Here is a 15,790-nt window from a genome sequence, read left to right as displayed (position 1 = left end):
TAATGATTTAATTATTCAAATAATAATTTTGCGTTTTTTTAAATTATAAAAATAATATAATTGCATGGAAGGCCCAATAGATCTATTGGGCCCACCATTGCATGTTAGGTGGGGCCCATTATGTGCCCAAATAGGTGACACGCCCCACCTAGAGAAACCTTCTATTTTGTGGAGATCAAGCTTTACGCTTGAGAGATAAGTTTGTGTTGTTTTAAGTAAGCTTAAGCCTTGAGAAAATTTTGAATGATATTTTGGTATGTATGAGTAGGCTTATGCATAAAATAAGAAAGGATAATATTATAATCTATAAATTTATCATTTGAATTAATTGATGGGAAAATGGTTTGGGAAGTGGGGGATAATGGTCTAACACCTTCCATAGGATGTTGATGGTCCATCTATGGTATGGAGAGCTCAAAACTCCACAAGTCACCCAAGATCAATGGTGCATATTCAATCTCACTTGAGTGGCAACCCAAGGAAAACCCTAAGATAATCTTGATCAAACACTATTAAAAAGGGATTGTCTCTATCCAAAATCTTTGCACCTTATCTTTCTATCTCTCTCTCTTAACCTACCAAAAGGGGCATGCCCCACTGAGAATATCTCTCTCTTAATAAAGTTTCTCTCTCTCTCATGAAAGCCTAAAGGAAGCACGCCCCACTCTCTCATTTTTGAGATCTCTCTCTCCCACATTGTGAAAGAACCTAAGGGGTTTAAGCTATTGAGAGTTGTCATCTCTTTCATGGTATCTCTCTCATGATCTCTCATCTCTTATTGCGGTTTAGACAATAGGATTGTGGTAAAAAAGAGAAGCATCTCCCTCAAACTAGGTTGCTAAGGGGATTAATCTAGTGTTTGAGTTTTGTGATCAAAAGGGTTCATGTTCCATTGGTGTTGTCTGTCCAAACTTGCTTTCCCGGTTGAGATTGAAAGTTGATCATTAGATCACACGCCATCGAAAAATGGTGACTCAGTGTGGGGTGTAAGAAGCCCGATTGAAGTAATCTCCGGCACCCTCTTTTGTTTCTTCCATATTATATTATTGTGTCTTTTATTTCCTAGCATATTTGTGTCTTTTCTTTTGTTAATGAAAAGTGAGGTTTGAATGGCTTCAAGTTCTTGAGATCCTATTGTATTCTTTTATTTTATTTTATTTGAAGTTATTATATTGTAAAAGGACTACTTGTGAGTGATCAATGCCTTGAAAAAAAGAAAAATAATTGGAAAAGAAAGAACAAAATTATTATATACTATCGGCTAGATCACACCAGTCCTTTCACATAAGTGATGCATGCTAAGTGGAGGAAGTGAGGTGGAACTGAAAGTGACCCTTGACGGATCTTACTTTTGGTGGGGTTTCTCGTAATGAAATTTATTGATGTATGGATATGGTGTTTTTTTTATATGATTATATGATGTTTATTTTTAATTTGATGGAGGTAAGGATATGGGGTTTCCTTGATTTGAGAATGATGAAATTCTATAGATGTTTTGAAATTCCATGATGTTTATTTTTAATTTGATGGATGTAAGAATATGGGGTTTCTTTTATTTAAGAAAGATGAAATTCTATGGATTTTATTTTTAATTTGATGGATGTAAGGATATGGGTTTTTTTTATTTGAGAATGATGGATGTAAGGATATGGAGTTTGTAACGACTTTATTTTTAATTTGATGAATGTAACAGAGACCTCGCTTGCTCCTCCTTCATCTTTCTTCTCCGTAACAATCAAAATCCTAGAGAGAGAGAGAAAGACAGAGACAGAGATGTTTCTATACTCAACAGCTTAGAGAGAGGAAGGCCTCTTTCTAATCTTTCTAAACAACAACACAAAGAAAAACAGAGAGAGGTTTGTTTATGTTACAAGTAAAAGAGAGAAATAAAAGGCCACTTTATATGGCGACACAGAGGTAGAGAGAGAGAGAGAGAGGGAGAGAGAAAGTAAATAGGAGAAAAGGATTTCTATGGGCTGGAAGTAGAGCAGAATTAACCCAAATAAGAGCAAAATTAACCCAAATAGGAAGGCGTAATATTGGAACTGATCTGGATCCAAATTCGAAAATATTATGGATCCGATCACATCCGAAACGGATATAGACTATTCGGATCCGGACCTGATATGAAAATTTCTCAGCCCTATTAGAATGGTCTCAATCTACCAAAATGTTCATAGGAAGTCGGAGGAAATTGGGTTCTGTCACAAAAAGGTCAAAGAGCCTCCCACAAGCGATAGAGATCCCATGATGAATGGGAAGTGAGGACATGAAAATAGTAGCATGGCTCATTCATTCCATGCAACAAGTATCAGTAGGGGCTGCTATTTCTTAAGACTACAACGGATATATGAGTGGTGGTAACCAAGACATACAACAAGATGATATGGCTAGGGTTCGAAATAGCAAATTTGCAACAAGGAGAAATCACTATGGAAGAGTGCTTAGGGATATTAAGGCATAAGTGGGAAAACCCTATTAATTCCAACATTGATGACATTAAAAAATAGGCTGACCAACGAAGAATCTTTAGCATGCCTACATCCTGACTCTGAGCTTCCGAGAGCAAATTCTAGGAAAGGACAAAATGCCTTCTCTTCAATCAGTCTATAATTATGTAGGAGTGGGTGCTAGTAAAAAGGCTATTGCAGAAGGACAAAACTCAAACATCCATCCTAAACAATCAGCCTTTGCAACAAGCTTCAAGCAAGGAAAAGTGGGTATCAAAGGATTAAATTGTGTCCACTTTCTCCAGCTGACAAGGAGAAACTGTAATGCTCACATTGTGGTAAGAGGAGGCACACCTGAGAGCACTGTTAGAACTTGCATCCACACTTGAGAACAATATCAAGAATGCAAGTGTCCATATTGTATCGAGCGAGGGAAGGAAAACTCAGCCACACAACCCAAGGTATCGGATCCAAGAGATGAGGCCATCAAAGATTTACAGCATCAAGTGACAGCTCTCAAGGCTTCCCTCAACTCTAACACTCCAATAGAGCAGCCAGGTACATATGCAACTACAAGCCATGCCTCCAACTCCACCTCTTCTACACCCTGGATCATTGACTCAGGGGCTACTAACCATATAAGTGGTAATAAAGTTGGGTTCTCGTCTTTTTGTCCTGCTTCTCGTGAAGTTAAACTTGTTGATGGATCCACAACCAATGCCTCTACGGTGGCAAATATAAACTTTCTTCATCCTTGCCCTTACCCTTTGTAATACATGGGGCTTCTTTTCCTTCCAATCTTCTTTATGTTAGCAGCAGACAAAACAACTAAATGGCACTGTCACATTTTACATTGTGTTTTTTAGGACCTGAAACAAGGAAGACAATTGGTGGTGGTCATGAAGACAATGAGTTGTAACCATTCAACATGGGATACACTTCAACTGCTCTCAGCTCTGAGTCTCAAAGTCATGAGCAAGTCCTCTTGTGCACACCTGCTTAAGCCATATGTCTCTAAAATCTTTAAAATTATTGTTCGCACATATGTTTGTTTCTTTGAATGTTCCTCAGTTAAAATGTCACTTGTCAATCGTCTAAACATGGCATAACCTCCTTTCTTCTAGTTAAAATAAAAGTTCCAAGTCATTCTATCTTGTTAATTCTGATGTTTAGGGGCCTGCTCCGCTAATTTTTGTATATGGATACTGCCATTTTATCTCATTCATTTATGACTACTCTCATTATACTTGGATCTATCTTAAGAAAAATAGAGATGAAGTACCTTTAGTAGTTCAAATATTTCATAATATGATTCAGACTGAGTATGGACCCAAATAGAAAAAACTTTTTGTTCTAATAATGCATGAGAGTATCTATACAATGCATTAAAAAAATTATTTTCTAGAACATGGTATAGAAACTCAAACATTGTATTTCTACACACCACAGTAGCATAGTGTGGCAGAACGGGAAAATGGACACTTGTTAGAAGTGGTGAGATGCATCTCAATAAAAATGAAGTTTCCTAAGAAATATTACGATGAAGTAGTTCTTACTACTACCAATATGATCAATAGAATACCTACACATATTCAAAATGGAGCTTATCCTTTCAAACTTCTCCACCATGCACTTCCTTTGTTCTCCCTTCCACCAAAAATCATTGGTTTTGTCTGCTTCGAGCATACCCGGGGACCTCAACCTACCAGATTTGTGTTCCTAGGATACTCGAACTCTCAAAAAGGATACAAGTGTTATCGTCCGGAAACTAAAAGAAAATATGTCTTAAAGGATGTTACCTTCTTTGAGAACTATACCTTATTTGGCATCCCAAAGAGATTTGATATCCACTATGACACCCGATAATCCTATCGATCTTCCAATGATCACAAAGAGTTCCGGTAATCCAAACAAGGAACAACTGGAATCTACTAAGAAACAACTAAACGTGTATACCGAAAAAAGAACAAGGGAAAATCTGATGTTAATGATCAACCCCATGGCGTTGACTCATCAAGTACTTCTCCTTCTACCTCAGCCTTCTCCACTCAATTTACCTATTGCCGTAAGAAAAGAAAAAAGGACTTGTACTTCTCATTAATTTAGTAGGTTTGTTTCTTATGATTCACTTTAACCTTACTTTCATGCATACCTTTGCTCTACTTCCTCTGCTCCTATCCCCACCAATGTTGTAGATGCATTGGCTCATCTACAATGGAAAGCGGCCAAGATTAAGGAAGTGATTGCCTTAGAGAAGCAGCTAACTTGGGATATAATTGATCGGCCAGAAGGACACCATGTATGTGGATGCAGGTGGATGTATACCCTGAATCACAAACCAGATCGTTCGATTGAGAGATACAAAGCTCATCCGATGGCTAAGGGTTTTACATAGTTATATGGGGTTGACTATTAGAAGACTTATGCTCATGTGACAATATTGAAATTAATATGGGTACTTTTATATATCGCAATAAACAGGAAATGACCACTCCATCAATTAGACGTAAAGAATATCTTTTTTCATGGAAATCTGCAAGAGGAAGTGTATATGGCATTACCACCTAGGTTTTATCTTCATGGGGAGAAAAGGAAGATCTATAAATTGCAAAAAGCTATATATGGACTGAAACAATAACCTGGGGCTTGGTTCGAAAAATTCAGTATGCCAGTATGTCAGTCGAATTTCAAAGAAGTGTTTCAGACCATTTTGCATTTGTTGAAAGAGATTCTTGTTCTACCACAATACTGATAGCGTATGTAGATAGATAGTGCTTCCAAAAAATAGTGATCACGAGATTCAAAAGTGAGGTTTCTTAAGAAGTATTTTTGACATCAAGGATCTTGGTCCATTGAAATGCTTCCTTGGAATAGAGGTGGCTAAGGTCTAAACAAGGAATTTTTTTGTCTCAAAGAAAGTACACTCTCAATCTCCTTAATGACATAGGAATGCTTGGAGGCAACTAGCAGAATCTCCCATTGAGGTTAACCACAATTTGTATGATCAGCAATCAGAGCCTCTGAGTAACCCTGACATATATCTGAGATTAGTGGGTAGACCAGCGTTTTAAAAATCGTCGAGTCGGCACGAAATCGGCCGATTCGAACCGAAAATTGGTCATCCCGTGTCGATTCTTTTGTAAAACCGGGAATCGCCCGATTCTAGAGAAGAACCGGCGATTCAATGCCATAAATCGGCTGGTGACGTCATGAATCTTCCGATTCTTCGCTTCATGACATCATAATCTGTCCGCTTCTTCTACAATGTGCATGACCCGCCCGATTCTTCTACAGTGTGAGTCATGGGCATTTTTGTAAATTTCAAGGTAAAATAGGTTAAGAACTAGAGGAAACTACCGTACGCACACCCCGCCATGTGGCCTCATTGCTTTGCACGCGTTATCCTTGGTGAGTACGAAGAAGTATTTATTTACCAACATTTCCGTTTACCTCTTCGACCGGGATAATGTGAAAATGTATTAATTTGAAACATTAATATATTATAGTATTTTGTCTGCGCATCTAATACACTAAGTTGCATGTGGCATACCGATTATCACATACCTTCATCGTGTGGAGGACGTTGGTTCGAATCCTCTCATAGAGGAAACGTTGTTTTTTTCATTTTTTTTCTCAAATTTTTTTCTTATCAAAAAAATGAAAGGTTTTTCTATCAATTTCGCTTTTTGTAAAAAAATTTCCTATCAATAAAATAAAAATTTTCTTATAAAAAAATGACAGGTTCTTATCAATTCTTTTTTCTTGCCAAATTTCTTTTTTTGTCAAAAAAATAAAAGGTTTTTGTTAAAAAAATAAAAAGTTAGTCAAAAAAAAAAAGTTCTTATAAAAAAAAAATAATACACCAAGTATTTTTTGTCAAAAAAAAAGGTTCTTGCTAAAAAAAAAACAAAATGTAATACGACAAACATTTCTTGTAAAAAATTAAAAGGTTTTTGTCAAAAAACACTAAAAGGTTCTTATCAAAAAACCATTATTTATTGTAGTCCATGTATGATTATATACTTCATCCATGATAGTTCTATGCAGTGGTTTAAAAAACGGATCGGTGACCCGGATCGGGCACCCCAAAAACCCATCTGAATCGGTGAATCGGCGATTCGAATCGAAAATCGGTGGGATTAAGCTCTAAAAAAATTATTAAAATTCATTAAAAATGTTGTTTTCTAAGAATCCAATAAGAAATCAAGGTACAACATTATTAATTTTCATTTTTTTCATCAATATGTGAATATTGAGTTTTTTTTCTCTGTATGAACTTATTTTAACAAAAATACTTGTATTTTTGAAAAAAATAAGAAATGAGTTTTTTTGACAAAAATATGAACTTATTTTAACAAAAATAAGAAACGAGGTTTTTTGACAAAAATACTTGTATTTTTTTTTATAAGAACTTTTTTTTTTTTTGACAATAACTTTTTTTTTTTTTTTTACAAAAACCTTTTATTTTTTTTTGACAAGAAAAAGAATTGATAAGAACCTTTCATTTTTTTTATACGAAACTTTTTATTTTGTAGATAAGAAAAAAAAATTTACAAAAAGCAAAATTGATAAAAACCTTTTATTTTTATTTTTTAGAAAAAGCCTTTAATTTGTTTTATAAGAAAAAAATTTGACAAAAAATTTCATTTTTTTTACACGAAACTCTTTATTTTATTGATAAGACAAAAATTTGACAAAAAGCGAAATTGATAAAAACCTTTTATTTTTATCTTTTTACAAAAAACCTTTAATTTTTTTGATAAAAAAATAATTTGACAAAAAAAAGAGAAAAAAAAACAGCTCATCAACGAGAGGAATCAAACCTGCGTCCATCTCACAATGAGGACATGCAATAACCGATATAACACTTGCAACTTAATGTTAAAAAACCGTTAACAAAATATATAATATATGAACATTTTAAGGTATTACCTATTCACATAGTCCCACATCAAAGAGAGAGAGGCAAATGTATATAAATAAATAGTTCTTTGTACTCACCGTTTGTAGAGCGTGTGAAGCAATGAGATTATGCGAAGCGTGTGGATCATGAGCACACGTGCGTGAAAGAACTTAGGTCCGCGCAAAATGTACGGACCGGTGGGCTCCCGGTCTCTGACGATTTTTGCCTCGAAATTCCCCGAATTTTACAAAAATGCCCTTTGACTGTGGGTCCTAACATCATGACATGAAGAACCAGGCGATTTACTGTGCAGAATCGCCAGTTCCTCTCTAGAACCGAACAATTCCCGACTTTACAAAAGAACCGACACAGGATGACCGACTCCCGATGCGAATCGGCCAATTCCGTATTGACTAGGGCGATTTTTAAAACACTGGTTTTATGATTTTTATTTTATGTGATGTAATTTAATGGTTAAAATAAGTTCATACAGAGAAAAAATATCTTAATATTCACATATTGATGAAAAAAATGAAAATTAATAATGTAGTACCCCGATTTCTAATTGGATTTCTAAAAACAACATTTATAATGAATTTTTAAAAAAAATTTAGATTTTTTTTAAAGCTTAATCAGACCGATTCAGTCGATTCCCGATCCAGATCTCCAATTCACCGATCCGGATGGGTTTTTGGGGTACCCGATCTGGGCCACCTATCCATTTTTTAAACCACTGGGGTAGACTAATATATTTGACTGATACATGGCCAACGTTACATATGCTATAAATGTGGCAAGTCAATTTACACGTGCACCATGCTCTCATCACTTAGAATTTGTTTATTGCATTTTACAATATTTGAAATCCGCTCAACAAAAGGGCTACTTTATACCAGTCATGGCCACCTTGATGTACAAGGTTTCTGCGATGCATATTGGGCTAGGTATTCTCTTGTTTGATGATCCACCAATCGCTACTTTTCGACAACAAGTAGTAATTTAGTCACCGGGGAGAGCGAGAAGCAGTGTGTTGTAGCTTAATCTTCAGCACAAACGGAGTATCCAGCAATGCAAGTGCCACATATCAAATAATTTGCTTGCCTTTGCTTCTTCAAGAGATGGGTGTTAATGTATCAGCTACTATTCGTCTACATTGTTATAATCAGGTCGCAATTTATATTGCTTCAAATCTTGTATTTCGTGAACGAACTAGGCGTACTAAAGTCGATTGTCACTTTGTTAGAGAAAAGGTTGCTCCAAAGAAAATATGCACTCCATTTGTTCGATCTGAGAATCAATTGGCAGACATGCTAAGGCCCTAAATTGAGTTCAGCTAAAGGACACTTTGGACAAGCTGGGCATCAATGATATATATGCTCCAACTTGAGGGGGAGTGTAGTGATTGTTATGAGCCCCACGCCATTAAGCCTACAATGATTATTATGGATTCTTATTGTAACGATCATGCATTTCTTGCTGAAATAGTCATGTAACAGTCATGCATTTCTTGCTGTAACAGTAATGTAATAGTTATGCATAGTTGTTGCAACTACTATGCATGTTAACCCACAAAAATGTTCTCTATCTTTGGTGGCTTGACAGTCGCCACGACTTGCTGGCCTGTCCAAACAGCAGGATACAACAGGCATTGGGGCCAGTTCTAGTCACACAAATCACCCAAACATTAGCATCATTAAGTGCATTAAGTGTTCAAGAGTTGGACACATCTACTATTGGTGCCAGAATAGAAAATTTGTGAACCTTGCAGAGGAGTTCCTTGAAGAGGACAGCAAGCTATAATTTGATGGAGTCCATGTTTATGATGAGGAACATGAGGAAGAAGAGCCAAAAGTTACATTTACTGACCATGGGAGGATTTAGTGATCCAATGCAGCATGATTACACCACGAGTAGTAGACAAGAAACTGGGAAAGGACTTTCTTCCCGAAATCCTTGATGCAGGAAGGTAAGGTGGAAAATTCAATCCACCACCCTTTTTATGAGGCTTAAACAAGTAAATTAGCAATAATAGAGAAAAAACACGGTTATAAATCAAGCCAAGAGAACTTTATTTTTTCATAAAATAAAATTCATTCCAATAACATAAGCATCCCAAAATGTGACATCCAACGTTTTATAAGCCTATGAAACTCTAAACTTTAACTTAAGACCCAAGCAAACATTTAAGTCTCTAAAATACCCCTAAACAATACTAAACTTCCAGAAACTTTAAAAGCTAAAAATAAACCCCAAAACAAAAATTAAAATAGACATCTTTTAAAATAAAACAAAAAAAAAAATAGAATAATTTTTCCTGCATCACTAAGTCATACATAAGACTCCTAATGATAAGATTAATTAAAATAGACATCTTTTAAAATAAAACAAAAAAAAATTAGAATAATTTTTTCTGCATCACTAAGTCATACATAAGACTCTCAAAATCATAAGATTATGTAGCCACTACTTTAATGACTTGCCCAGGTTTATCTACTCCCAATAAAAACCCACTTATAAAAATATCAACAATGTTTCAATTTACTTTATTCAATTTAAATTCCTTCTCTCTTTTACCACTTGATTTTCAGCATCAGACCATTGCAAGTTAGGCACAAACAACAAATCTAAAGGTTTCGAGCTAGAGCGACAACAAATGTAAACGTTTGTCAGACAACAAATCTAAACATTTCTCTTTTAGTCATGAGTAATTAATCTAAAAGTTTCTCTTTAGATAATGGGTAGTTATGCTTTTCATTATCTGAGTACACGGTTGACATTTTATAACTACAACTCCGTAACCAAATATCACATTAGCTGCCTTCTACACCATATAAGTATGAAGACATTCAATATATTTGTATTCTTGTCATGCTATTGGATGTTTAACTCCTCTGGAGAGTCAAAATTAGTAGAGAATCCCTTCTATCTTAAGGCAAGAAATTGGTTCATGGATAGTAAAGTTGAAACTTGGACAATCAGCTAAAACACTTCTCTAGATGAACTAAAAATGAAAACTAGATATGAAATTTGGAGGTCAAGAGTGAGTTAAATGTTAATACCTCCACCATAGAAATCATTAGTGTGGTTTTTCATTTTCATGTTGAAATGAGCTGATTTGAAGATTTTGGACCGTAGTATCAATCTGATGAAATTCTCTACAATGGAGATAAGTTCTGCAATATACCACTCGGCTTTGTTCTTTCCTTTTCCATATCCCTTTTCTTTGCATAGATGCTGGAGAGAATTTAAAGGAAGTCTCTTGTTTATCTTTTATCTTCTGGGGAGGAACTTAAAGGGAGTTCCTATTTAAGGGCTACTTGGACGTTCAATCCTGAGTAGGGCCTAGCTAGTAGGACGACATTTTCCTGCCCGTGTGCTCTGATGATAAAACATTGAAGATGATCGACATGGTACTCCTAGGCAGATAGTCCGTTTGTGTCAAGAAGAACTTGAGGCCCTTTCCTACTAGAGTTTTTGGAGAGAATTATGGCCACAATTCTATAAAAGTGGGATGATGTGGATCTTTCTTCTTTGACATTCTTCCTTTGGCTTTCGTGGGGGAGAGAGTAGTGAGTTTGCCAAATCTGACCATGAGATGGTGGGCTACCTCAAGAAACTTTCTAAGATAATATTTAAGAGCTCTCTCATTCGACTTGGGACTCTCCGATTGACCATGAGATGGTGGGCTACCTTAAGAAACTTTCTAAGATAACATTTAAGAGCTCTCTCATTCGACTTGGGACTCTCCGATTCACCTGGCTTAGGAAGGTCCAAGTTTATTTTACTAGACTTTTTCCCAACTAATTCGGGTCGGCTACATGAATCTTGGTCCGCCATTTTGCTCTATTAAGGGTTATTCCCTCAGTGATGCCATAAGTCCCCCTATCTTTTCTCACTATTTCAACCATATCCTTTTGGCCCTACCCTTGCCCTTTTCAAGCCTTCCACTTGAACTAACTCGCACCTCCTAACAGGTGTTGTACTATGCCTGCGCCACACATGGCCAGCCCATCTAAGTCCATTTTTTGTCATCTTATTGCATATTGGTGTTACACCTAAATTCTCATGAATATATTCAGTTCGAATTCTATCCCTTCTTGTCTTTCCACACATCCATCTCAACATCGTCTTATCAACTACACTCATTTTATGGGTATGTTGTATTTTGACCGCCCAACATTTCGCCCTTTAAAGTAAAGATGGTCTCACAATTGTCCTATAGAACTTACCCTTCAGCTTCATTAGTATGCGGCGATCACATAAAACTCCAATTGCACATCTCCACTTCGCTCACCAAGCTCCAATTCTATATGTGGCATCTTCATCAATCTCTCCATTTTCCTAGATAATCGATCCAAGATATTGAAAGTGTGCTCTCTTTGGTATTTCTTGATTGTTGATCTTAACTACTTCCTACTAAACTTGCATTCCATATACTCTGTCCTTATCCGGCTAATTTTAAAACTTTTAGATTCTAAAACATCCCTCTGAAGTTCTAACTTTGTGTTGATGATGTTTCAGGTCTCATCAATCAAAACTATGTCATCCGCGAATAACATGCACCATGGTACCTCATCTTGCAGGTGCCTAGTTAAGTGGGCCGTAACTAGACAAAGAAGTATAGGCTCAATGCTAACCCCTATTGTAGATCTATTGTCACTGAAAACTCATTCATCTCTCCACTAATTGTTCGTAGACTAGTTAAGGCTCCCTTGTACATATTTCTCGCCAAGTCAATGTAGTGCCTGGAGACTCCTTTCTTTTTCAACAACTATTAAATCAAATTTCTAGCTACTTTATCATAAGCTTTTCTAGATCAATAAAGACCATGTGGAGATCTTTTCCCTTCGTCCTAAACTTCTCAATCACTTGCCTAAGTAAGAAAATAGCCTCAATTGTTGACCTTCCTAACATAAAACTAAATGGGTTTTCTGATACATTCGTTTCATGCCTTAGTCGTTGCTCAATCAATCTCTCCTACAACTTTATAGTATGGGTCAGAAGTTTGATCCCTTAATAATTTGCACAATTATGTATGTTTCCTTTTTTCTTGTAAGTACCGCAGTAGTTTTCCTCCATTCGTCTGACACTTTTTTTGTTCTAAACAGATTGGTCAACCAGTCAATGTCAATCTCCCCCATGCACTTCCAAACCTCTATTAGAATAACATCTAGTCTTAAAGCCTTTCTTATTTTCATCCTCTTCAAAGCTTCTTTCACTTCTGATATCCTAATCTTATGAATGTATCTATGACCTCCACCCTCATTTATGCCAACAGTTCCTTCTACCACTATGCTCCCATATTGTTTGTTATTTAATAATTTTTTAAAATAAACACTACACTTTTTGTTGATCTTTTCATTCCTCACCGAGACTATTTGATCCTCACTCTTAATGCGTTTAATATGGTTTAAATCCCTACATTTTTTGTTTCATTTGCTAATTTGAAGACATCTTTTTACCTTTTTTATTTCCAGTTTACTGCGTAGATTATCATATGCCTTAAGTTTAATCTTGCTTACTATTTGTTTAGAGTTTTTCTTAGCCTTTTTATATTCTTCTAAGTTTTGATCATTTCTATTACATTGCCAAATTTTACAACATGATCGTTTTTTGCTAATGGCCTTCTGAACCTCATCACTCCACCACCAAGTTTAATGATCGAAATTTCTTTTCCCTCTAAATTCTCCTAAAACGGTGTTTGCCACTTTCTTAATACAATTAGCTATTCTCATTTTACATAACATTGACTTCATGTTGAGATTTTTTTTTTAAAACTAATTTACCCCTAAATAAGTCTATCTTCTCATTTTTTAAATTCTACCACCTAGTTCTTGGATACCTATTAATTTCACTCCTTCCATATCTTTATGCAAATGTCCATAACCACAAGCCTATATTGGGCAGTCAAATTCTCTCTTGGAATAACCTTACAGTCTTTACATGATGGTCGATCCATCTTCTTAACTAGGAAGAAATGTATCTGGCTTGTATGCAATCCACTTTTATAGGTTATTAAGTGTTCATCTTGCTTTTTAAAGTAGGTGTTTACTATTGCTAGGTCGTAGGCCTTAGCAAAATTTGGAATAGCCTCACCCATTTCATTTCTTTAGCCAAACACCTCATTTGCCAGCAATCAATTTGAATAACGATATGTGTTCTTTATGTGATTGCAGCAACAGCCTTGATGTCTATGATGGTAAGAGCGAGAAACAAAAAGAACAGCAGGAGAAAAGAGATGAAAGGGACCTTCGAATGGAGAGCAACAACAGTTTCACAATCGGTTCCATTCATAATGGAAGAGACTGAGTCATATAACAACTTCTCATAGGAGGTGGCACGGCCCTGAGACGAATTATTCATGAGAGGGAAGCAAAGGAAAACAAAAGGAGAAAAGATGGTCCAAGCCTAACCGACCAGTCGAGCCGCAGCCACCTGGAGATGTCTGGAAGCCGCAGAAGTGTCACGAGAGAAGAGAAAGAGAGCGGCCAAGGCGTTTGCGAGAACACATTCTCTGTCCTCTTCCATGGCGGCCATTATCACCTTCCTCTCTCTTCCATAACACAAAACCTTCCAAACATAAAAAACACAAAAATCCATTAAATGCGTTCCAGTTAGCAGAGGGCACGAAACTGCATAGAGATAACGAGATGGACCTGGTGATAGTAGGAATTGATAAGGGAGATGCATGCATCAGAAGTGGTTGTAACAGGGGAACCCCACCGGTCAAATTTCACTGTCGATTCTCCTTCCATTCCCTCTCTGGACTCAGAAAACCACCCAGCAACTTCTTGCGAAAAGAATGAGCCTCCGTCCAGGGGAAAAACCGCTCAGAAGTTCAGCAAGAGTCCAGACGAAAGATCGGGTAGGAAAGTGACGTGAAGAGAGTCAAGAAGGTTATCATCCTCGAAAGAGACCGAGCAACGGAGCTAACGGTGTGGGGACGGAAAACCGCCTGGTACAACCGTGTCAAAACTGTGGCTCGCGCCCCACCGTCAAGCGTAATGTCACAACTTACAAGCGAGTCCAAGAGTGTGCCCCTAGTATATGTTTATTGGAACATGTTTTTGAAAGCGTTGCGCCCCTATTAAAATAAGTAAAGCCTTATCTTCTTACTCATTAAAAATCGTAATTCAAATATTAAAAAATTATTAAATCAATTAATCTCATTATAGATGTAAAAAAGTTAAAATTTCAAATTCTAAAAATAATATATATTACAGCAAATCATCTAGACCATTTATATCTCTCTCAAAATAAGTGTTAATAGATCTGTACTATTTTTTAGTTTCAAATTTTATTGTTGGTAGTAAAAATAGATTATAAATATTAATAGATCCTCAAAATCTGTATCATTTTTTAAGTTATAAATTTTGTTATCGGTAGTGAAATTTGATTTTAGAGCCATCATGAAGATTTATTATGCTCAAAGTGCTTTCCGGATAGTATTTGAGGTGAGGCATTTATTTTGTTTTCATAAACTTTATGTCCCGTAGAAACTTCATCTATTTTTATTTTTCGTTTGCCATTTTATAAATTATTTTATAGTGAAATTTAGGGTATGCACGTGTCCATAAAAACAATAGAAAAATATCTTTGATAAAAAAATACCAAAATACTTTTGAACTTGAAGGTTAAATTATTTCTTATTTTGAAAAAATTACGTAAAATTCCCTTCACCGAACTCCAGTACGCTGGGACCAACCCTAATATGTTTTTTTTTTTTTTTTTTTTTTTTTTTGCCCTTTTTCAAAAGAGAAGGTTAACAACCCACCCTAATAGTTTCCTATTTACATTATAAACAATAGTATTTTCTTTTGTATTAACCCTTGGATGAATTCTTTTTAGTTCATTTTTGGATGAAAATAAGCCCTCTTAGAGAAACACCAAAATTAAGTTAATGGCAGACTCACCCCTTGCGGGTCCGAACATCCTTGAAAACTTTCTCAAAGGTCATATATGCTTCCTCTTATCCAACCGTCCATTCTAAATGGAGGGCTAAGATTGCTCCAATCACAAGGTCATGTCTCTATACTATTTTATTTTTAATTTTTTTCTGTAAACTATTTTGACACCAAATTTTGTACGTCCAATCCTCTATTAAACTCGCAGCAGCGAAATATTTCTAAAAAAAATAAAATAACCAAAATACCTTTGAAAGTTTCAAGGGGTATTTTGGTCATTATATTTTATCGAAAAATTATTTTTAATATTTTTTATAGGTGTGCCCCAATGAGAATACGGTACGAACCAAATTTCATATTCATACAATTTGTATAAATAAAATAAAAATAAAATACTTTGAGACGTCAGATCTAAAATCAAACGGTGAGTGGCTCTCTTGATCAAAATTGGATGGCTGGCTGCTAGGGATCTTTCCTGCAGGGGAATAATAGAAACTATTCCCCTATCCAAAATGATTTAAAAATTCACAAAG

At 35.7% G+C, this 15,790-nt stretch overlaps 1 protein-coding gene across 16 annotated transcripts in view; it reads right to left on the bottom strand.

The window, feature by feature from the left end:
• The window catches only part of LOC18432581 (Tetratricopeptide repeat (TPR)-like superfamily protein), an 82,342-nt gene extending 67,973 nt beyond the window's left edge, over window positions 1-14,369 (bottom strand). For 14 of the 16 annotated variants that reach the window (XR_016053070.1, XR_002280654.2, XR_016053072.1 and 11 more), the window contains exons 1-3: window positions 14,010-14,369; window positions 13,771-13,923; window positions 13,603-13,698 (exon numbers count right to left, since the gene is read on the bottom strand). Coding sequence is in view for 12 of the 16 variants with exons in the window: in XM_020666255.2 (XP_020521914.1) it covers window positions 13,603-13,698; window positions 13,771-13,923; window positions 14,010-14,108 (348 nt within the window). In the remaining 4 variants the exon portion in view is untranslated. The remainder of the gene's footprint in view (window positions 1-13,602; window positions 13,699-13,770; window positions 13,924-14,009) is intronic. The other 2 variants (XM_088863475.1, XM_088863476.1) reach the window with 1 other exon arrangement.
• Window positions 14,370-15,790: the final 1,421 nt, after the last annotated feature.

This window comes from Amborella trichopoda, chromosome 3 (genome assembly GCF_054954075.1).
Source record: "Amborella trichopoda isolate Santa Cruz 75 chromosome 3, AtrichopodaSantaCruz75HAP2 v2.0, whole genome shotgun sequence".
In the NCBI taxonomy this organism is placed as follows: Eukaryota; Viridiplantae; Streptophyta; class Magnoliopsida; order Amborellales; family Amborellaceae; genus Amborella; species Amborella trichopoda.
The sequence above is the reverse complement of the archived record's forward strand: the minus strand, read 5'-3'. Positions and strand labels throughout refer to the sequence as shown.